The sequence below is a fragment of the Idiotropiscis lumnitzeri genome, chromosome 8 (genome assembly GCF_059441095.1).
Source record: "Idiotropiscis lumnitzeri isolate Australia: NSW breed Sydney's pygmy pipehorse chromosome 8, RoL_Ilum_1.0, whole genome shotgun sequence".
Taxonomy (NCBI): domain Eukaryota; kingdom Metazoa; phylum Chordata; class Actinopteri; order Syngnathiformes; family Syngnathidae; genus Idiotropiscis; species Idiotropiscis lumnitzeri.
In genome coordinates this window covers 22362398-22387117 of record NC_142398.1, presented here as the reverse complement: position 1 = coordinate 22387117, position 24720 = coordinate 22362398, and the positions used below count along the sequence as shown (strand labels likewise).

The 24720-nt window shown below is 41.6% G+C and overlaps 1 protein-coding gene across 9 annotated transcripts in view; it reads left to right on the top strand.

Annotated features, from left to right (window-relative positions):
* Nucleotides 1–1622: 1622 nt before the first annotated feature.
* The window catches only part of sorcs1 (sortilin-related VPS10 domain containing receptor 1), a 47265-nt gene continuing 24167 nt past the window's right edge, over nt 1623–24720 (top strand). For 8 of the 9 annotated variants that reach the window (XR_015844632.1, XR_015844630.1, XR_015844633.1 and 5 more), the window contains exons 1-4: nt 1623–2395; nt 20789–20856; nt 22001–22100; nt 24260–24418. Coding sequence is in view for 5 of the 9 variants with exons in the window: in XM_088302358.1 (XP_088158484.1) it covers nt 1778–2395; nt 20789–20856; nt 22001–22100; nt 24260–24418 (945 nt within the window). In the remaining 4 variants the exon portion in view is untranslated. Of the gene's footprint in view, nt 2396–18913; nt 19586–20788; nt 20857–22000; nt 22101–24259; nt 24419–24720 lie in introns of those variants that run through there. The other variant, XM_088302360.1, reaches the window with a different exon arrangement.

Here is a 24720-nt window from a genome sequence, read left to right as displayed (position 1 = left end):
CACTCACGTTCACGTGTATGGATAATTTGGAGACTTCAATGAACCCAACATGCATTTTTGGAACGTGGGAGGAAGCCGGAGTGAGGCGAAAATCGACCCAAGCAACTCGAGGACGATGCAACTTCCGACACAAAGTCTGATATGTGATTCAAACCCGCTGCACTGGCAGATTTGTAAGTTGGTTTATTTATGAAAAGCTAACAAGAATGGAAGCATCCATTTTATTTGAGACACCGCATTATCACTTCAAGGCGAAGTGAGCCCAAAAAATTCTTTTCAAGATTATGCAGGGTTGAAACATGTCATTCTGATCAAAATTGAGTTTGTAGAAAACGAGTTAGGCAGTAAAAGCCACTTGTTTTTGTACAGATTGGCCGCCTCATTTTGTCAATTTCGTTGACTAAAAACGAGTTTCTCAGGACTCAGGACAACCAATCATGTTTCATTTTTGGTCGTTAGCTCAGCCTTGAGCAACTGTGATGTGATTTGTGGTCGACAGAAATGACAAAAAAAAACAGTTACCACTGGTCTATATTTGGCCCAAAAAATCAAAAATCAAATATTTCACTTCTATTTGCCATTTCAATCCAGATCCAGTCTCAATTAAAGTGTTTTTTTCGTCACATGTTGAGGCGGTCTTCCGTTCTTCTTGCCGCTTGACAACATTTTCAGCTTTGAACTATAGAAAGAAGTCTCTGACCATTTTTCTATCCCTTTGTGCCACTAAAAACTCAGCAGCAATCACGAGTCGCCTCCACCAGTCATTAGGCCGAGAGCTGCAAGAGCGCCGCGGAAGGGATGAACTTCCAGCTGTGTTGTTTGCACAAGTTACACCAACTCCTCCAGTCGGAGACACTTTGGATGCTTGTCGGCGCGTACGCGTACATCTTATGCGTGCGTGGAGACATTTGAAATATTCATCAGACTGTTTCAACTTACAGCAGTGTTTGTTTGATGCATACCTAATAAGCATGGACAACTTTGTTATTTTTAGGACGAGCAGCTGACACGTAAATGTAGTCAAAGGTCTTTCTATTTATTTATTTAGTTTTACAAACAAAGTTGGAAACATTTGCTTTCACGCCCTGATTTTGATGTCTAACTTATTACAAAGCAGAGAGAAAGGTGGAAATGACAAATTATGTATGTAATTATGAAATAGTGAGACAAATATTAACCAAATACTGTATGTACAAAATATAAAATGTTCCTTTTTCTATCATGATTTATGTCACATTACTTGCTGCACAGCGAAATGACCATAATAGCTAAATTGGATTTCAATATGAGAGCAGAAATAGTCCACAATAATTCCAAATAGAAAACTATGACGTAATAATGACATAAGACCGAGTCCATTGAAATGATCTTTACCTGTAGAGATTGAAAAACCCAACTGTACTGATTAAATAATAATAACATTTTCCGGTCAGAAATAAAATCGTAAGAGACAAAGATGCTAGGAGTGGAGCACATTGGACAATAACTCGGATCAAGCAAGACAGTGAGGACTTTCTCCTCCTTCACTGGACCACCAGCCCCCCCCCCCCCTCCCTTCGCGTGTGAGGCTTCAAATGATCCAATTCTTCGACTTGGATCACTTTGACTCCAGAGCACTTTTTTCCCCTCCCACACTGCAATTGGGCAACGCCACAACTTAGGCAGCGCTTCGCATCCTCGCCAACCGAGAGACAATTTACGCATCGAAAAGGCAGAGGACGGGTGCGATCCACGCCAGCAGTGCCAGCATCCTTTTTTTTTTCTTCTGCCGTCAACAATGGAAGAGAAGATGCGATTTTGTCCAAAAAGGCACGTTTCGCTTTGGTTTGGAATTTTGATGATGTTCTTGATGCCGCAAGGCGCCAGCCCCGAGATAACGTGCAGGTCATGTCAGCTTGGAAATATGGGCCGTGCCCGGGAATTGTTGCTGACATTTGCCTCAAGCCAAAGTGTGACAGCATTTAAACAAGTTGACGGACATCGCGTTGAGCCTGCAGCATCCCGAGCTGCAAGTGGCGGAACTCCGAGACTCCGTCGCGCATTTTATCCAGATCGGGCGGACGCGTCAAATCTGACACGGAATACAAAAACGCCGCGCTCACAGGATCGAGTTCGTGCGAGCCACTTTTCCACCATCAACATTTCACCGCAGCACGCCAATGACGGTGCGAACAAACCGCGCGGCAGAAGGAGCAGCGATGACCGCACCGTTGGACGCCCGGGTTCGGATTCTGGAAGCAGACTGACGCGCTCCGAACTGCGCTGGGGCGGCGATGAGAGGAGAACCGCTGGCAACAGACAGGATGAGCTCAAACTTAACAGCTCCACTTTCGCTTTGACCGGGGATTCATCTCACAACCAAGCTATGGTGCACTGGTCCGGACAGAACAGCAGCGTAAGTGATCCATTTTGTTCACCTTAAATTGGCCATCAAGGGTGGGGGGCGCGGTGGGGGTTGGGGGCCACACCACTCTACGGTTATCACCTTAAGACATGACTGTCTGAAGGAGTGTGAGTGTTTCAGCAAAAGACCCCAAAAGTGAGAGAGTGATTGAGTCAGTCAGAGTCAGCGATTGAAAGTCGGTTGTGATTCATTTTGGCAACGATGTCCTCTCTGAGCCTCGGGTGGGGGGGGGGGGCATCCATAACACAAAGCACTCATGCTGCTTTTGTCTAAACGGACGGAGCGTTTCGAAAGGACATACTCGAGTTCATCTTGAGTGGTTTTGTGTCCCAAAACACAAACCATTGAGCATATTTCAAAGACAAGATAAGATGAATAAAGTTATTGTCGCGGTAGAATGCCACTCACAGCATTGATAGCATCAAATATTGTTTGAAAACACATGAACAAAGCCTTCCCAACATAAACAGAAAACTGAATGCTGTATTTTTTTATTTTTATTTTTTAAATGGAGCTTATTTAGTGAGTCGCTTGCTCATGTGTCATAATAAAGATAAAGGTGACATCAGAGACATCAACGCTGGTTCATCTCACATTAGCGACCACTCCTAATTCTGCTTGGCTCTTCGCAAGACTGCCATTCATATTCAGATCAATGAATGTGATTGAAAGACATCCCCACAAATCCCCACAAATCTGTATCGCAGTTGTAATCGGATCCGTGGGCCCATTCCCAGAGTTTCATCGTTTCTAAATTGAAAAAAAAAAAAGGCACTTTAAAAGAACAACCAGATGACAACAGCTTGAAGCCTCTGACACGACCGTAATATTTTTCTATACAAACACCAAATTGAATGCAAAATGAAAACAAAAAAGAAAGATTTAGCAAAGGTGAATATGAACGCCAGTTCAATTTTTTTTTTGGTCTTCTCAAGTTACATAACTCAATGAAATGTGTTATTGTTCTAAACTTTAATTAACAGGGAAGAAAGATTTCCTTGGGGACCTTCGGCAAACAACACGGCAGAGCTTGCTGTAAATGTATTCTTTTGCTGCAGGGCCAATGGCAAGACACAGCTGCTTGTTTTTTTTGTTTTTTTTCTCCACATAATCGAAATTCAATTAGAAATACGCCAGTGTTGAAGGTAAAAGGACAAATATATTCAATCGTTTTGTTGTTTGCTTTCCGGAAAAGGTTTGAAAATCTGTCCTCGGTCTTGGCTTCCACAAATCTTTTTCTTTTTTTGGGTCCAAACCAATTGTAGACAAACGACGTTTGCATACTACCAGCTCTCACAGACACCACTTTTCAAAATGGATCCGGCATATCAGGTGCTTCGTGAGAATTGAGAAATTATTTCAACTTTTAGCAAATCGGAACCTCATTGGGTCGTAAAAAATATTGGAATAGATGCCACTCACGACAAAAAAATGCATCCCGCTTGTTTTGGTTGACGTAAACAATTTAGTCAAGTATGTAGAGCTGATGCAGCACTAAATTTTTTTTTTTTTTGCAAGCACAACTTGTCCCCGTTCCTCCCAACTGGAGATGTATAAATAAAAGATGAGTTAACGTATTGCCACAGACTGTGCAAAGAATAACGATAAGCTTTTGCTGCTGTTAAAATGAACCTGAAAGGCATTTCTATTGTCTTGTGATATTTGAGGTTGGCGGCTCAATTCCGGATGGAAGTGAGACGCCAATGCCAGAGATTGAAGTCGACCAGCCCTGATCACATGACTCAAATGGACAAATGCAAAGTGAAGAACACCTAACGCCTTACGCACAATCCAGAAGTATGCACAAAACGTGTTTGTCGAGCATTGGAGAAAGGCTGAACGATTACGGGAAAAAAAAAAATCACAATTCGATATTTTGTCATGTATTTTTCAACAATTAATCGTGATTACGGCAAACAATAACTGATCTGTTTTGCATGGCAGAATACTGTGGAAGACGTAAATGAAGCATTCATTAATATGAAAGACTTGTTTATTGATTAAAAATCCAAGTATTGACGTGGATGAATTCACACTTGTCGCTCTTTCTCATAAATGACGAGCGAGAAGCTGACGAGGCAGTTTTCATCGTCACTTAGTGCTGCTTTTTGTCAAAGAGAAAAAAAATCATAACGCCAGTCACAACGATTCAAATCAACATACTTTGGGGACATAAAAAAAATAAAAAATGATGGGAAATCCTCAGATCAAGCAAACGGCGACCGAATAAAACATGAAACTACACAACAAAACGAGTCACCGTTGACAGACAACAGCATCTGCCGATCGTCTCAAACGACGAAAGCGCAAAACGCTCAATTAGTGCCGACAAAAGTGGGCCAAAACGATAAATCGTCTGCAGCGATTCCCTCTTGCCTTTCACGTCTTCAGAAAATGCTCCCGGTTTGGCATTTGAACATTTTCATGTTCATGGCGTCAAACAACAAATATATATTAGCAACCTGTGAATGGCAGCGCAAATCATTTTTGTCGCGTCGCATCCCAAAATCTTGAAAAATTGCGAACCTCTTCCAACTTTGAGATACTTTAGACATGTCTGCTGAATGCCCTGAAAACTTTCTGCTTTCACCTGTCAATCAAATACATCCTCGCATTGACCGAGCCTCCTGGTCAAAGTCCGGCTGCGCGCACGCTCTCACGCCCTCACGCGTGGCGGCGAGACTTTTTTTTGCCACCGGGCAGTCTTTGAGTCCGGCGTGGTACAAAGGAACTCGCAATTGCTCCGTAGCTTTATCGTGCGGGAGGCCCCGACTCGTGCCGGAAAGCCCAATTGTGCACTTGGGTGTATTTTTTAGCTCCGCCCCAAAAATGTGAAAGACCAAAATGGGGTCATTTAATGCAACATCTCAACAATTCATTTTTGCATTGTTTTCATTCTTTACACATATTTCCAGCTCATTTAGAAACAAATTACTTCGCTGTCTACTTTGTGGCATTTTTGTTGCCAAGTTAGTGGAACAAAAGAGGCCCCTGCGTGCTGTTTTGTATTCAATTCAGAGGTGGAATTTGTAAGGTCAAAATTTAAGTGGATCAGGTTTACAAACGGCAAATGGTCAAGCCAGCGAGAATAAAGAGGAAGGAGCGCCTCACGTATTTTGTTTACGTTTTATTATCGCACCGCAGTTGGTCGCTATGGAAACGTGCAATTCGGCTTCTGTGTGAGTTCCGGTGAGCACCCTCCCGTCCGTTGAAATCTCACCGTCTCCTCACGTACAGCGAAAGCAGTACACGTTCATTCTCAAGAATATCGAAAACCACCGTTGAAAATATTGAAATCAAATACATTTGGGCTCTGTTCACATAAATTGCACTTCAATAGGAACACATTACATTCAACTTCAGGTCAGCACTGGCGGAGGAAAATAAAATGTCATTCATCTCCTTCAGAATGTCTTCTTTCAATTTGTGTTTAAGCAGAGCTGGGCACTTGACCCTTTTTTGACGGTCAGTCCTGTGAACTCCGGCCGCGATCTTGTTCCCGTTCCGGCTTATTCCTCAAAATTGTCACCGTCTAAACCTCCCCACCCACCACCCCCACAAAAAAAGCCGGCCGTGCATGACGGGAGAAATGCTAACGGCAGAGGTTTGTTTAAGAATCGTGAGCTGGCTAATTGACTTCTCAAATGCGCTTACCTTGTGATGGTCTTCAAATGGATGTCCGGCCGGGCCAGCTCTGTGGGAAAGGCTGCCGTGGCGGATTGGGATTTATTTAAAAAAACAATTTTTGAGGTCATTTGTATACCTTTGAAAAGTCTGCAGCATTTCTTTGAATGCTGTTTTCTCAGCATTGTTGAATTTGTTTTCGCTATCAAGTGAGTAAGTGAGGCGTTTTAATTGCAAGCTGTTTTTTGGAACCATCTGAAGAAATTGTGTGGGATGGTTGTGTTTGAAATTACCTATGAGGTTTGTTGAGGGGGGGCGGTTTACTGTAAATAGAAAAAAAAAATATCTTTGTATCTGCAGTGATGACCTGCAAGAGTTGAAGCATGGATGATTTAGCTGTAAAAAGAAAACACTCGGCCCCATCTGTCATTTGAGGGCTCCTTGAAACAGGAGCGGTGAAAGCATCTGGAGAATCGCGACATGCCACATGTGCTAATGTCAGAAAACATTTCCTTCAACCTTGTCATTACCAAGTTCAATTAGCATGTGTCCCTCAGGTGAAGCTTTGATCGTCCAAGCAACGCAGCTCACAGCCTGCAACGTATCAGCGTCGATTAAGAAGTCAAACGAACACGTTGGATCGTATGAACGACCGACGCTCAGAAAATGAAATGAAATGTCACATCTTCGAATTGCATCATTAAAAATCGATCAAAAGTCCTTTGAAAAAAAAAACGATCCAAATGTGGGTCGAGATGAATTCAGAATGAATCCAGTTGAACCTTTTTGACAGTCCGACATTGATTTGTTGACGTATCGCTCACCAACAACATTCAAAGAAAACAAAAGTAGCAAACATGACTAAACTGCATGTTGACAATATTTAAAGGCATTCACAGAAAATATGTTTTAAAAAAAAAAGAAAATTGTGTCACGTGAAAAAATTCCAGTTCAACTTCAACAACTCCATTTGCAGTGTCGGGAAAGTTATTTTGGGGTTCAAAGCTCAGCTCACAAATATGAAAACAAACTAATTCAGTTCATTGGTGCGTTAACTAAATTCACCGTTCCAAAATTGAACAGAACCACTTTATAGTTTCGTTAAAAAAATAAAATACATAAATAATGAAAATAAATAAATAAATATATATATATATTTATATATATATATATATATAATACAGACGCACAAACACACACATAGCCTTGGGAAGCTTTCTTGAACACAGTTCATTCGTGTGCCATCAGAATTTCTCCCGAAAGTAACTTTTACCTTGTATGTACACGCAGGAGGGCTCGCACATTGAGAAAAGAAAGTGAGCGGCCGCAGCTTTTCTCAGCATGGGTTTCCTGCAGCACAGTTCACACTTTAACCTTGATTGCGCCTTTCTGGGTTCGCCGCAATCAAGGTTGCATGGCTCACAGCTCAGCAAGAAAAATGTGAAGGAACTTTTGCATATGTTAGGATGGGCTTGACACTTTGTAGAATTTGTGTCATTTCACTTGCAAAAGGAATTGAAAAACACACGGATTGAATTTCTGAATGCATCCAATTAATAAATGAAAGTGCGTCCGTCGGTTCCGCTATTTTTTGAACAACTTACGACATACAGGCTGCGTGACAATTGAGAATATTTTGCTGTTCATGAACATCAATTTTGTATTGTGGAAATAAAAACATATTCATCTTTTATTTTATTTTCATTCATTTGATTTTGTTTTTTTTTACCGTTCAATCTAGAATGAATTAGATGACATAAATGAATTGCTTTTGCTGTCAGGACATTTAATTCATTCGTTTTCTTTTAATACAATTGTATGTTAGTAATTTATTTTTGTATTTATTCTTGATATTTCATTGTTTTTGGAGGCAAGTCTGAAATTCCAGCAATGTTCAAGAGTTCTGTTATCACTAAAACTGTACGTTATAAACAAAGCAAAATTCTTAAATGATGAATTTTTAATCATGTTTTATCGGGTGAAAAAAAATGTACACAGAAGCACAAAAAGTCATTATTGAATCAAACTGGTATGAAACTAGTCGCTCATCGTTCTCACAGACCTTCCAAGTGTGCGATAATTAATAAGAACAATAAGAATGGCGCTGAGGCCAAAAAGTCAACCACATTATGAAATGTACAATAAATAATAAAATGTCTCCGTGGCAGCCCAAAGCAGGAAACAATATTTGTTGACTTCCATCTTGGCTTTCTCCATCTCAGTCTGCTGTCAGATGTTGACTGAATCAGGTTAGAGACGGGAGGTGCACAAACACAAGCGCTGCAATCTTTCTTCTCTTTGTGGATTTTCTATATGCACAAACTTTTTTCCAACTCTCGGGAAAAAAAGGGGGGCTTACGTTACTTCAACAACAATTTCATTTCGGATCTAAAACACCAAATTACTGCAGAATTATCCATGTAAGAAAAAATGCAGCATTTAGCTAAAAAGGGAAGTCAATCCCCCCAAAATGTTTTATGCCGGATTAATATTGTGTTTGTGGAAGATGAGTTAAACCGTAAAATCCACCCGTGTTTGTCTGGAATGTCATTTTTAGTTGACAAAAAGTGTCAAATTGTAACGAGCAATCACAGCTCAGCAATTTTCTTCCCGGGTCGTAAAGGCCCAGCCAACTTCTAGGACACAAACCCCTCCACCAAGATAATGTGACGTGATGGCTGCCTTGATGGACAAACGTTTCTCTTCTTGAGCAGCATTTTATGTCTCGTTACGTTTTTTTGGTCTAATATGCAAGCACACACAAAATATTCCGTTTTGAACTTTTTTTTTGTTTTAATGCATCAGCAAGTTGAGCACGATGCCCTGTTTTGTCAGGGTTCAGCTTTTTTTTTTTTTTCATGTTGCTGAAACTTCCCTGCTGGAATTCTCGTGTTGGGGCAGCAGGGGAGAAAACTGTGGTGTCCAAAATGGGATTCCTTTGAGCTTCTCCTTTTCCAAGAGTCTTGCTTAGTTCAAGTGGAGATCTTATTAGCGTATTTCAAAGTGGACTCGACTCCTTCAAATTGACACCTTGGGCAACCCTCACCCTTTGTGATCCCTCACAAATGTGCTGATGAATTGACCTGACGAGTAAAAAGTTCTTCTTAAATGATGAACGATGGAGGCTCACTGTGACTGCCAACCTTCCCCAGTTTTTTAATTCCTTCTGAACTAAAGAGAAGGTGAGAATGATGCATTAGTGTGTCATAGTGTTAAGCATTTTCCGCCCTCGCAATAATGGTCTTCCATCCATTCAATTTCTAAATTGCTGAAAGTATCGGTCCAGCCGCGATGGCCCATTTTTCACTAACAAGCTCACTTTGAATGTTTTTTGATGAGAAAACTGAAATGAGTAATCGTTTTCTTTTAATTTAGGAGAAATCACGAAATAAGTAAACGTTTACTTTTAATGAGGCATGTGGCCACGCCCCCCTCCATCATTCTACTTCCATTGTTTATAACGTCCAAAACCGGTGATCCATTAGTATATCCATATCCGCCTGCTGTCAGCTGCGTCTTCCTCTTGGGAGATGACGTGAGAAAAACCTAAAATCACCAGCATTTTACTTGTGTGAGTTTTAGTACTGATGTCATTTTTATGAGCACTTTTTTTAAGCCTCAACTTTAAGATCAACGAAGCGTCACTTTAAGCTCGTACGTCAGCGAACGGCGAAAGTGGGCGATTGTTTGCACCCTAAAAATCATTTTTCGTCCGGGTTCGTTCAAGATCGGAAACGTTTGCAAAGACGTTTGCCAAAAATTTTAATTATTGCTCTCGTCCCAAAGAATTTTGAACAAATTCATAATGAACCCTAACCCCTAACCCTTCCGCTAACGCTAACCCGAACCCAACACCTACTCCTACCCCTAACCCTACCCCGAACCCTACCCCCAACCCTAACCCCTAACCCTACCCCTGACCCCACCCCTAACCCTAACCCTAACCGTAACCCTAACCCTACCCCTAACCCCTAACCCTAACTCTAACCCTACCCCTAACCCCCACCCCTAACCCTACCCCTAACCCCTAACCCTAACTCTAACCGTAACCCTACCCTAACCCTAACCCTACCCCTAACCCCCACCCCTAACCCTAACCCTACCCCTAACCCCCACCCCTAACCCTAACCCCTAACCCTACCCCTAACCCTAACCGTAACCCTAACCCTACCCTAACCCTAACCCTACCCCTAACCCCCACCCCTAACCCTACCCCTAACCCTAACCCTAACCCTAACCGTAACCCTAACCCTACCCCTAACCCCTAACCCTAACCCTAACCCTACCCTAACCCCCACCCCTAACCCTAACCCTAACCCCACCCCTAACCCAAACCCTTCAAGTGACCGCCTTCAATGTGTGTGAACGTCGACGTCGACTGGGATAGAATCATGCGTGAATAATGCATAAAAGCACTCTGGATGAACCCTTCGTATCCAAATGGACGTTTTAATTCCAGAGCGTCACAAAATTGTTGTCAAGGCAACACTACAATTTAGATCAAAGTCGCATTTGAATTGTTGACCACATGACATAAACACTTGTCGCTGTTTAAATTTCCCTTGCCGCTACCGAGGGAATCCTGAAGTTGCTTGACCTCTGCTCTTGGTAAAACTGAGCAGGGAGGGGCCTCCGCCAGTGGGCTGCATCAAGACTCGTTGGAGAACAGAAATGATAGCCGGCGAACATACGTGTTTCCCGCTGTGCCGGGGCCACGACGTGCGTTTGAAGTGTCCATGATTAATTCAAAATTATTTTGCTGAAGTAGCCTAATTCGGCCTCCATGCATGAGAGGAGAGATCCGCTGCGGCGCACCGTACAAAACGACGCAGTTTCAGTGAGGCGGGGCTATTTCTGTATTTAACACATATATACGGCGCACCGTATAATTGGGCGCAGACATGATAAAACATACGTTAGCTTAAAACATGTGGTAGCATGTTTTTAAAAAGGTCGCTGAGTTTGGTTGTACGTTCTTGTAGGATTGAAATATTTAGCCCACCAGGTTAAATACAGCATTTCCACATTTTGGAACTCGGTGCACGCGTTAGAAGGTGCCCGTTTTGGAGAAAATCTAAGACTTTTAAGTGTGCCTTATGGTCGAGAAATTGACACGTCAAATGCAGCAAAATTGTTTATATTGATCGTCGTCAGTAATATCTAAAAAAAAAAAAATTCAAACAAATGATCCTTTCTACATCCCTCTGGATTGATATTTTCTTTTGCCTTAAAAAAATCTTCCTTTTCATTGAGACCGATGTGAGCTTCAAAATGGAGCTAAAATGAGATACATTTTTTGAATTTGTCAGACGGATTAGAACTATAGCATACCTAATTCATTCTAATTGAATTAAATGAATCCATTCAAGCTGCTCTAAGTAATATTTTTAAGTATTCGCTCAAGCGTTGATGGGAAACGGCCCATTGTAATTCTGAAATCAGCAATTATTTGAAACGAGGCTTTTTTAAAACTACGGACTTCATTAATTAAGCATGATTGTGAATGTGGCAGGATTGAAATAACACCCTAAATATTATATATATATATATATATATATATATATATATATGTATAGATTTTTTTTTCAAGTCTTCAAGTGTTTCTATTTAAGTAAACTAAAATTTGGTTTGTGACAAGACTACTGTTCCATCATCCACCTGGTATGATTTCCATCTGAAATATTACAATGAGTTGGGAACCGACATTTTCTCCCCTGTGATGGGAATAATTCAAAGTGCTCATTGATATTCACTGATTGTTGTTTTGCCTGTTTATAACAATGTAACGACAACTTTTGGAGTCAATGGCTGCTCATCTGGTGAACTTGGTAGAGTTTCACTGCTGAAATAATTGCTTGTAGAAATCGATATGTTATATGGTAAAATAGGATGACGCGTGTACTGAGTATTATTGCGACATGGAAAAAAAAAAACAACGAGCTATATGTCAACACCAAGTTTGTGGATGTTGAGAATCTTCTCAAGTCACACTTTATCATCCATTTTACAAACAATGAAATGCTGCTGGCAGACCAAAAGCATTTTTTTCCTGTTTTTGAAAAACAAATACAATTGTTAGCTCCTGACAATGACAAATGTTCATTACTCTAAATTTAATTTTTGTTTGTGAAAGCATATGGTCAGTCACATAAATGCCAAACTTTATTTGCGTCCTGTTTGTTTATTGGTGTTTGAAGCAGATTATTCAGATGGTGATACATTCCTCAGGATCCCCAGGCCTTTCATTTGTCAGCGCTAATGACCACCGTTCTCTCCTTCTCACGCTGCCGTTGTTTTACCTGTATTCGTGGATTGATGTGTGACTTTGAGGCAAAGCAACTGTGACCAGTGAAAATAATGCATTCAACTCATTACCGAGAGAGAAAGAGAGAGAGCATGAAATGGCAAGATAAATGAGCGAACAAATTAATCGGTGGCTAATTGGCGAATGTAATGGTCATCGTGTTGTTTATGTCATCGTTTATTTTGTCTCGAAACTGCCTGTCTCCTGCTGGTCGCCTGTCGTGACGCAGAGGCGCAATTTTGGTGTAACACGGCAACACAGTCTCAATTTGATTACGAGCATGGCACCATAGAAATACATTGAGGTATGATGCAAATTAGCAAGAAAGGGTAAAAAAAAAAAAAAAAAAAAAGGCAAAATAAGCATTCATTCCCATAAGCGGTTCGTATAACGGATGGATGGATGGATAATAAGCGCAACAAAGCGTTCGATCCATCGCACAAGCATTGACCATTGCCAGAACAACCATTTGGAATTTCCATAAGAATTAAGAAATGATCGTTGTAAATAACGACCAAGACAAAAGACAACAGAATCGTTGATAGCGGAATGTAGAGCTGACCACTCCACCGAGACGACCCTTGCAAAAGTGACTAATGATCTTCTCTTACCGTAGTTATGGACTCTGACGCCTCATCAATATTAATATTACTCCATCTTTGACACAGCCGATCATAGCTTGCAATTAGAACGCCCGGAAATCTGTGTGGGTATTTCAGGTTTACCTCTCAGAGAGGATTCACCATCTTCTAAACTTTGTAATGTTATATGTGGAGTCCCGCATGGATCCATACTTGGTCCTCTATGGTTTAGCATCTACACGCATATTATCATTGGCCATGCTCATGTCAGTGAGTGAGCAAGAAAAACCTTAGATAAAAATCTTATTTTCCATCTTTGTTAAGGATATCTGCTCCAGTGCGTTTACAGTCCACTTTGCTATCTTCTAAGCTGTGCATCAGCGGCAGATGTGTGCTCATCCTCATCATCCTGCCGCACGTCGTCTTCATTATAGAAGGCCACTGGCAGCAGCCTGAAGCGCCTCATCACTTTTCTGTATTAGCCACAGTAAAGAACAATGACCTGTGTGACGTCGTGACTGATCTCCCACAACTGGCAGCGGCACAGCATTTGCAATTTTCTTTTTTTTTTTGGAGTGTCTCCTATTCCAACAGACTTTGCGGGTAGACTTGTCAAGGTCAGGCAGGCATCTGTCACCACTAGCTCCGAAAATAGGAATAAAAAATGACATGTTTAGTTCAATGCACATTAATGCTCATGAATATTATCACAAAAGTCCTTCAACTCTTTCATTTTTGGTATGTAAGATAAGACCACGAAAAGGCTTCAACGACCATCAATTAAGTAGGACTTCACTGAAGGCCCAGGTGTGAAATGCACGGCCCACCACTGTCGTTTATTTATATGAAATAAAATTGTTCATAAATAATAATATATTCAGTCAGTTTTGTGTTTTCTAAAAAGAGTGTGAAAAAATGTGAAATGTAAATACATGATCTGGGCTGCCTAGAATGAAATTGTTCAACTTGTGTCTCGACTGTACTTTGAGTGTAATCTTTGTGTGGGGACGGAAAGGAGAAGCAGAGGAACGATTTACTGCTGCTTCATCATGTTTTCATCAGATCTGACCTTGGCAGCTTTCACCACCAAAGATTTTTCTGGACCAGAGCCACGTAATCCATGACTTGAAAGTTAATGTCAGACCCATCAGTATGGTGCCTTCTTGGTCGCGCACGTGCTCGACGGTTTCAAGAAATTGATTGACTCAAGCCGGGATTACATTTGGTGGGAAAATGCTTGCGACTTGTGCTTTTTCAACTCCAATACCTTCATCTTCTCTAATTGCTGTAATGCCACCCTTAAGGACGATTTAAACACAAAGTGTGTTTTTTGTCTTTTCCTATCCCTCTGGAAGGATTACTGAAAGTGCTCGGCCTTATTTCTTCTTAATTCTCGTTTTTTTTTTTTTTTCTGGGGGCTTGAGTTGACCCGGGAACTGGCGAACGGACGCTCAAGAATGCTTGTTTGAATTCACGAGTGTGTGTGTGTTGGTGACATTTGACTACGATGGTTCTTCATGCTCAGGGACGATGATTCCAGGTCATGTTTTTCTTGAACGTTACGTATTGGAGGTCGGCAAATTTTCGAATGGGCACCGAGGATGGTGAGCATGAAGAGAGCTAGCTAGCATCACCGCCATTTTATTTGGAGAGAAAAATAAAATATGACTTGAGATGATTTCACCATGGAATTGCATGGATGCCAAAAGATGGCTAAAAGGTAACAGATTACATTTTTTGGACTGTGATATTTTTAATTTGCTTCAGTCATATTTTGGTCTTGGAGACAAAGTGCTAACGAGAACAACTTCAAAATTAAGTCGAATTAAATTCAAATCTATCTCTCTCTCTCTATCTTCTGTCCTCATGTAAAAAAATACAAAACAGACAAACACTTGAAAATATAGCAGAGCGATTTGCCGACAGTAATTTAGTTGGTCAAATGTTGTGGATGACTGCGATGGCGTGATTAAAAAGCTCCTGGCATGAACACAAACAAATTGATGCGTTGAGATGCTTTTTTTTTTTTTCCAGACAACTTAATCCCCAATCAATGAAAATGTAAAGTGGTAGACTTTTTTTTGTTCTACTTGCGCCAAAAGCAGCTTAAAGGATTGCAACATAGGACTCGATGCTCGTCATGGCTGCTCAAATTATTCTCCGATGCACAACACGCTCATTTTTAGATTTGTTTCTTAACCTGTGCAGACTACCTTTTCAGTTTACATGGAAGCATTTTGATTGATTTCGGCTTTATGAACATTATTTTGCACTTTCAATCTCTGATCCCGTTTCGAACTAACGCTAAGATTATTAATATGTCCGTCCGTCTAAGATGCGTGATCAAAATCCGAGGCGAGCCACCTTGCCTCGTTGTGTGAGCATATTACCACATAATACGCAGCGTTATCCAAAAAGAAACGTCCGTTGTGCCATATAACCACATCGTTTTTATCTTGATGTGTGGCATCGCTATTTGTGTCACGGTGGTGGCGTCTCCGCCATCCCAACATCGCCGAGTCCAGTTTAAAAACACGGACCTCATATTCAACGTAGCATCTGAGTGTTTCACATTTTAGGCACAAGTTCGAGTTCAAATCATTTCTTAGTTATTTGACATATTTTATTTTGTAGTTGCAGGTCAAGTACATTTATTAAAAAAAACAAAACAATGAGAGTTGTTATATTTTGGTAAACCAAAAAAGTACCAATAACAACAACTGTTATGACATCAAATCCATAATTAAGAGTCATCCTATCAATAAAATCTTATCAATAGCCATCCTCGCTGATTAACTTTGTGTTTTGTGTTCCCAAAAATAAGACATTTACAAATATTTGCTTTTATTTTGGAGATGATTGATTTCACATTTTTTTTTCAATTTCTGACAAAACCAGTAAATTCATTTATTTACGTGCATTTTCTGCACTGTCAATTTGAAAACGTCCTGTTTTTGAAGAAAGTGATCATGTTTTTTTTTTCGGTGTGTATTTTGTGACATTGACACAATAATCATGGGCTTAATTGATTGTCCAAATCATGGTTAGTTGCAGCCCCGGTGTATAACCAAACAAGGTCGAAATTTACGGCACGCCATCGCGCGCTGATGCCGTTTTAAAAGCTTGTCATTGTGTCCCGCGTGTGAGATTGGGATGACTAAGAAGCGCGAGCATCTTGTTGACGGCACATTCGTACATTCATTTGTAACGTTCCCCATTTTGTCCACAATAACTAACATCTGCCGCATCTCCAAGAAGAGCTCAAAGCTAATTGCCATTTTCTGCACCTTGATACTTTCATAATCACATTAGCCAGCTGTTTTTCGAGCTGCTGGGACATTTTTCACCTTGGAGACGTCTAATTACGCATCATCTGATGCTGTTTTTGTGACAACTTAATGGAGTGCGTGGGGATGCTTCCAAGATTTGCTTTGCCGTTGCATCGAATATCAATATGCTCAGTTGACTTAATTGTCATAAAACAAATTGAATTGTCTGCCAGTGTACTTTTACGGCTTCGGGAGTCTGAACGATGATTTAGTTACCGCATTTATGTTTTTATCCCAAGCTGTCAAATCTGTCAGAAAGTTGATTTTTTTTTTACATTCACCCCCCAAAAAGCCGTAAATTAGAACGTTTCTGTCGCTGAGCTCGCATGGTGGGTGACTGGTTGGCACGTCCTTCACAGTACAGAGATGCAGGGTTCAATTCCGGCCCGGGTCTTCCTGTGTGTACTTTGCACGTTCTCCTTGTGCCGACGTGGGTTTTCTCCATGTGCTCCAGTTTCCTTCGACATACCAAAAATATGCTTGGTAGGTTGATTGGACACTGTATTGCCCCGAGGTGTGAAAAACACAAAGCTATGTCTGAAAGTGGACCACTTCAATAAACGATAAATGTGACTTTTACAAAAAATGATTTATTCTGTTGTTGAGATGTATGGAAATATTCATGAATTCATCCAAGGAGTATTTCTGGTCAGAGTTTGATGCAGTGGAATAACTCCCACCACAATAATAATAATAATAATAATAATAATACCCATTACTTTCAGCATTTCTGTGATTGCTCGTTTGAAAAGTATCCGAATATATTGTTTGAATAAGGGAGCCATCTGCCTCATCTTGCTGATGCAAAGCTGAGCCAAGCTCTGCGGAAGATTAGGCAGCGTCGCCTTGAATGACTTCCAATGCGGGTCGGCTTGTGACCTCATCAAGACCAGTTTCCTGAGGCGACGGAAATATGCGAGCACTTAACGGAACACAAGTGTGTTGGGTCTGGCAGCTTTTGTGTTGATTGCTCTTGCTGCTGTGCGGACTTGTGACTCCTAAAAGATCAAATCTGTGACTTTTAACTGCAGCACCTCATACTTCCATGAGGAGATCGCTTCACAATTTTGGGGCCGTCATGCACTCTCTCATTTGTAGACGAGACTCCCAAGGGAGATGGCCCGCGATCGTCTCATTACCAAAAGTAAAGTTTTGACCGCTGGTCTTGCATTTGACACGTGCTCATTTGAATCGGTTGTCTCGGAGGAGATGAAATGTAAAACAGTCTGGATTTGGGATCTCAAGGACCAGACTTGAGGAATCCCGTTGTGAAGTGCAATAGATTCGATTTTTGTTCGAATCTTTTAGTCGTGGGCAGAACCTGAGTTGCTGTATTCTCTGCATTTTGCAAACAATAAATTGTCTAAACTTTCATTTATTTCCGACAAAACTGCGATTGTGTGGGCGTATAATTGTTGCATGTCACAAATAGCGCACCACTTTTTTTTGCATGCTAGTTGGTCACTCAGGACGAGGAATGTGTCCAACAATGCTCGACACGTGACACGGATAAAACTTGCCAGGCCAGGGAATGCAGAAGAGAAATTGTGAATTTGCAATCGGTGTGTGTGTGTGTGTGTGTGTGTGTGGGAGTGGGATAACCACAAGCAACCATCCTCCGCTGCATGTCGCTTCACACCTCCCATGTCTTCCATTAATCCATGATAATTGTGTGTGAGTCCGATTTGACTGAAAACTCTGGAAATCACGGTCTGGATAAAGTATGGCATTTTGTAATCTCATAAGTGTAGGAACACCCTAAAAAAAAAACACACACTTCTTGTACTAACTGCCGTCCTGCTTGAGGCCCTTCTACATTAATGGCCACAGTTCGACACGTCTCTTTACAACATTTTTTTTTTTGCTTCAATAAACATAAACTCAGTCATCCTCTTCATATATGTCGAAAAGCAAAATAATGACTTGTCATCTGTTGGCATCTGCAAACACGAGTTATACTGTTCACTAAACTTGAAACAGCGGCTTGAAAATTTTGCTGTTTCTGATGACCAATTAAGCTGATTTCATAGATAACATAAAGTGCCCTCGGAGGAGGCGCTTCTTTTGTCATCAACGCGCACAGCCATCTTTAATCAAATGCTTCTAATGAGAAGAGGATTCGCTATTTCACTGTAATGGTCACAGAGGGAGTCATGGAAGAACATAAGAGCTTGTTAGCTACCATCATTGTTTTGCATCACTAGTTGGCTCTTAGGGGACTTCTTTTAATGACATTTCGGAACGACCAACGGCTTCTCAACACCAAAGCAGCCAAACTAAAGTGTAATAAATGAGATTTACTTGACTTTGCTGAAGTTGGATTGTTTGTCAACCATTGGAACTTACGAACATTGTCTGCGTGGCCGCTGTATATTATTAAAAAAGGCTTTAAAAAAAAAAGAAAAGTATTGTATATATTCATACAGTGGAGGAAATTCTGATATATATATATATATATATATGCGGCAAACGTCATATTATAAGCTGAAGTTTATGTTATATGTTAAATAAAAAAGCTTGATTTGCCAGACAAATGCTTTCACGGCGCAATCACATACCACACAGTTGTTAACTGTTGAAAAAAAACTGCCCAACAATGTGATGAAGTGAATCATGGCGGTCATCCTACATTACGCACGTACGGCACAAAATTGAAAACGCCGGGAAGATCTCGACACAAGCAAAACAAAATGCACATTTTAAACCTCAGCAAAACACAAAAAAGAACAAAATTGAGAATTTTATAAATTAAAACAATGAAGGACTGATATGAGCATTGCCGTTTGATATCTTTGTACAAAGTAAGCACATGTACGGTAAACCACGATCGACATCGGGTAGGCAAGCTCCGACCAAAGTCCTTCTCTGCTGGCCCCTGACTTGGTAGCATTTACAACGGGAAGAGCCCGGCAGCCTAATTGGCACGGTCTTTGCACTTTCCAGCGGGAGCCCATCTGACAGGACCTCTCACTGCCGACTGCCCACGTCGTCTCCATATGTGCGAGACAGAAGGCTCCGTTTGCACACTGCCCTTCGCCCAATCAAGCGCAGTCTTCTACATCCGCCTATTAGTTGATTTTACTCCGACATGGGACGCAAAGTCATTCCCTGAACAGTGCGCAGACACATACTCGAGCCTTCTCACTCAAACATCGGGCCACAAGGGACAAGAGAGCGGCAAAAGCTCCAGCGTTGAGCACATTGCGCTGAGAGCAGAAGGATTCCAAGAGTCGCTTTTCCTTCATGGATGAATACAGCCCATTCCTGTTCGCTGGATGATCTCGGATCTTTTGGGTATTGAAGCACATTTGCCCAAAGGAAATTATGGAAAGAGAAAAAAAAGGTCCAAATGACACCATGAAAAATTCTTGTAAAATAACATGATGACCCACGCTTAGAATAAATAAATACCGTATTTTCCGCACGATAAGCCGTCGCTTTTTTTCCTCGATTTTGCAGTACGACTGGTTGATTATTCGAGGCTGAAAAAATATTTGATTTTGAAAAGTGACATGTCAAGATGCTAATTGTCTCTCTCAGGTGATGAGTAAAAACCAGACCTTTGTACGAAGGCCGCTCTGCGCAATATGCGGCGAGCCCCCCACCGCGCCGATCGGCAAAAGTTATCGACCTGGATAAAGAAAAAAAAAGGACTGCTTTCGATGCTTGGTCCAGACAATCCAGGTCAAATTCCTAATTGGATGACCTTCCGTGCATTTGACTTGTTCACTGTACGTCCGTCTGCATCTGCAAAACTTCAAAGAAGAATGCGGAGGAGAAAGTGAATGAATCCAGCGGAAGTGAGAAGCTGTGTGGAGCAAGCGTCAATTTCGCCTCCAGCTGGGCAGCGGAAAGCGCCGCGCCGGCTCCGTCATTAGCATGCAATGCTCCGGTCTGGTCTAGACATTTAAGGTTATTCATTCCCCAGGCCAATTCTCCCCACGCTGACGACATGCTCTTGCCAAATCACTCTTAATAAACACGCTTTCCTAATGCGCTTATTTTCCAGCGCACGTTTTAATAGCTGGACGCTGGCCAAATGCCATGCACGTTTTGGGGAGCGCAGATGTTACCTCATGCTTAATAAGCAATATCAATGTAATTCTACCCGAGGTGCATCTGTCAAGCTTGTAGTCGCACGAGTCCCATGCTGGTGCAAAGTGTTTCACAAAGTCACTCAAGTCAGACAGTTTGACGACGGCTTCAATAACACGCCGCGCCTGGAAAGGGCAATCAGCAAGCAGAGGGAATATGTTGGATTAACAAGTATTTCTATATTCACATGTTTTTATGATTGGAGCGTTAAAGTAGCTTGCCATTCCCCCGTTTCATCATCGAAGGTACTTCCGGAGAAATTTTGACATTGCAATGGCTCAAAAATGAACTAAAAGGCAAGATCCAAAAACATGTTGTCCTAAAAAGTATGACGCCGTTCAATAACAATTTATGACAGCGACGTCTCATTGCTCATGTTCTCCAATTTCTGAAAGATTTCTATCATTTTTTTTAAAAATATTTATTCATTCCAATGTGTCCTGTTTTGCAGGTGATTTTGATGCTGACCAAATTATTTGATTTCAACCTGAACAGTGTGACCGAGAGCTCCCTTTGGAGGTAAGCGATTAATATTTCAAAGAAGATTGAAATTATTTCAAAGAAATGTCAAAAGTCCGCCAGTTTGCAGTTACACTTTGCTCTCAACTTGCACTGGGCACCAAAATAAGGCCCCAAGACTTCAAGTGGAGGACAAATGGATATGGGTGTCTTTTTGTTAATAATTCCATTTTCTTCCGAGATCCAAATCGCATTTCATTAACCTCCGTTTCGCAAGATTATATCCGAGTCCCGGCATATCCGTGGGCATGAAATAAAAAGGTGCTTTCTCGGTGGCAAACTTTCAGTCAGGATCATCGTCCCTTAGAAACGATCATTTGTCATTTATTGCACCTTTCATCATCTTGGAATCGCGACTTGGGGCGGTTTTATTGGTCAACTGTGAAAGTCGCAATGACACTGAAAATAAGTCATCCCTTCAACGGTTCGTCTACAGAAGCCTCTGAGGAGCAAATCGATAACCCGATGTCACCGTCCCAAGGTCCAGCGTGTTGATGATGCCAGAGTCAACCGAGTTAGTGCACCCCGAGGAAATTGAATCCCAAACATGGACAGCAGGCAGTGATATTTACAAAAGGGGGGCGTACGTTTACACGCATAGCATGAATAGTTCTGCTTATGTGTTTGGAGGAGCTTCCAAAATGTCAGATTGTTCGATAAAATGGATTCAGAATGGACTCACGTTTGTCCCCTTTTTAAAAAAAATATCCATGGTCAATCACAACGACAATTTGATGGCCAAGCTTTTCAAAAAAAAAAAAATATTCATTGGTCAGATGTTAGGAGAGGATTTTGCTTCTGTTGCAAAATTTCCTTCAGTCGTACGAGCTGAACACTGATGAGCACGTACCGTACTTGATGGAAAATACAAACTGAAAAATTGTTGTGTCTGCGAAGGGTACAGTAACAGTAAAGTTAGAGTTTGCTCTCTTTTTCAATGTCTAATAAGGGTGCCGATCTCAAAGGTCAAACGGAGACATAAAAATAAAAAAAAAAGGTCCAGCGCTCTCCTGCGGGAGATGTTGTTGAAGTGTTCAGCTCAGTCGGGATTTCCTTCCATCAACGCCTTAAACCGTGTCGTAGCCGACTATCAAGGGGACTTTTCATTGCAAATGTTCATCAGAGCTTTCTGTTCCAATTTTAGGTCGACTGACTACGGAGCAACATACCAGAAACTGAATGACAAAGTTGGAGCAAAGACAATCCTGAGTTATTTGTACGTCAGCCCAAACAACAAAAGAAAGGTAACACTTCTCATTTCTTCTTATTGAAACACTTTAAGCACATTCTTCAAATATCTTCTTGTTATTTGTCAGCGAGCAACATGAGAGCTTGCTGGCGCTGCACAGGACACCCCGGGAATTCAATGGCCCTAAAAGTGCCAACCGAAAATGAGTTGTGCTTGTGCTCTTACCAATTGGGTTTTAAAACCCATTTTTTTTTCTCCCACTCAAAATTCGATATTACGTGATGAGTCACTTGGAGCGTGACCACTCCACAACATTGCCCACACAGGACCACTTGTACATGGAGCGGCCGTTTAACGGCCTTGAAATTCTCCCGTTATCTTGTTTGATAACGTTTGAAGTATTCTATGTGGCCATTTTTATTCATTTCAGTGTATAATGATGCGAGATGTCGAAAAACCCGGCAAAGCATATGAAGGAAATTCAAAATTTTACTTTAGAACATTCCTTAAGGCCTCAACTGACCAATCCGGCGTCGGAAAGTCGGTACGTGGCGTCTGTTTGGTGTAGCGAAAAAGATCGTAAAGTCTGAGCCGTTGTTCGGGCGTCTGGGGGGCGTGTTCGGCCGATTCAACGTGCAATTGGGTCAAGCTGTCGGGACAAATGATTCCTGTGATTGGCTGTCAGCTCGTGAATCGGTGCACTGGACAATTATCGAAAGCGACAAAAGTGGAAAAACTGTGAAAATTGAAGCTCTTCCTCTAGAACTAAACAAACTTTGCTCATTTTCACATCTTCTCGAAGGACATAACGGCTGGCCGGACAGAAGAACGCAAAGACAAAGTCATCATTTTCATCATCATTATTGGACATCATCGTGAAAGGCTATGCATAGATATCGCCCCCGATGGCACGGAGGCGTACTACTGCTCACGTATGTGCAGAAGGTCCGGAGTAGTTGGCGTCTCTGTCGGCTTTTCGTGCATTCTTCGGTCATTTTCCGGTCCGGCGTACCGACTTGTAGGCTGACGCAACAGTTGGCCGCAACCGCGGACGTCGGATTGATGTGAAGAGGCCTTGTAAAAAATGCTTGTTCATATGCGCAGCAAGTAGGTTCTCGACCCCGATTGGCTGTCGCCCACACGACGCAGCCATAAAGTCGGTTCAACCTACGCAGGCGGAATGGAGAAAAAAAATCTGCCTTTGGTCTGTACGTAGCATTACTTAATAATAACGTATTCATGATAGCACCCTGCCATAACACCGGGCCCCCAGTAGGGGGCGAGCACCCAGTTTGAAAACCACTGAGTTACGGTATTTACTGTCTAAAGAACAAAGAGTCCAGTCTACTACATCAGGGACGGCTCTAGGCATTTCTCTCTGCCAGGACTAAATGGAACTAGACCGATACATAAGTGGGCTGAGAAAATAAGGTGTTAACATATTTTAGGAAATAAAATCAAACGCTGAAGAGGCTTAACCGGAGCCTCCGAGATTTCCAGGGCTAGCTGATGCTGTAGCGCCATCCTGCACTACATGCGGTGGTTTTCAAAATGAGAAAGGAAGCCAATTAAAGGCAAAGGCAGGAACTCCGTTTCTCGGGTCTGTAAGGAGTGTGTGTGAGCTAAAATGTCAGGCAGTGTTCCATTAGCCCTGACAGTAAATGCCTCACATCAAAAGGGTTGCGTTTGTTTCATCCGCCGGATCAAACATCTGGTCGCACCTCACCGATGCTGCCGAAAGAAAATAAGTCAGAATTCTGCAACTGCTTTTTGCTTTGATGTGCTCGATTTACAGGCATACCGAATGGCAGTTAGCGGGTGGTTCGTGAATATTCAGCGCATCAAGTAGCCATGGTCTTATTTATGATGCGCTGTCAATTAGAAAAAAAAAAAAAAAAGAAAACTTTGAGGAAGGCTGTTCCACATGAATACACAGGTGCTTGTCTTATACTGTAGGAGTACAGATAGCCAACATTTTACGTATTTTACTAACATTTAATATAAGTATATAGTGGATGTATACTATTGCCGTATTTTCCGGACTATAAGTGGCTACTTTTTTCCTCGATTTTGAACCATGCGGCTAATACAACGGTGCAGCTTTTCTGTGGATTTTTCTTTCACCAGTAGGGGCGCTCTAGAGTTCAGAAAATAGTCAGGATGGATGGATCCCTTGATTTATTAAAATGATATGCCATGTCCTTGTTTCCAAAGATCATGCTTTTAACGGATACTGAAGTGGAGAACAGTCTTCTGATCAGTTCTGATGAAGGAGCAACGTACCAGAAGTACCGGCTGAACTTTTATATCCTCAGCCTGCTCTTCCATCCCGAGCAAGAGGACTGGATTCTGGCTTATAGTCATGAGCAAAAGGTAAAAGAATTGCTTCAGACTTGTTTGAATTCTTCAACAAGAAAATGGCAAATCTGTCGCTCGGTCCAGCAGGCGTTCTTGATTACTTCTTCATTCCTCATATCAAGTTGAACGGGTCCCAATTCATGTCCCCCAAAATATTTCAGCAGAGTTGATCAAGTATTATTCAAACAGATTTTTTTTCAGCCACTAGTACAAAACAATTTTGCACCAGTTGTACAATATTTGTTTCATATTTGCTGGCACACTTCAAAATGTACTTCCCGTATACCCGACGCATATACCGTACTTTTTGCTCCTGT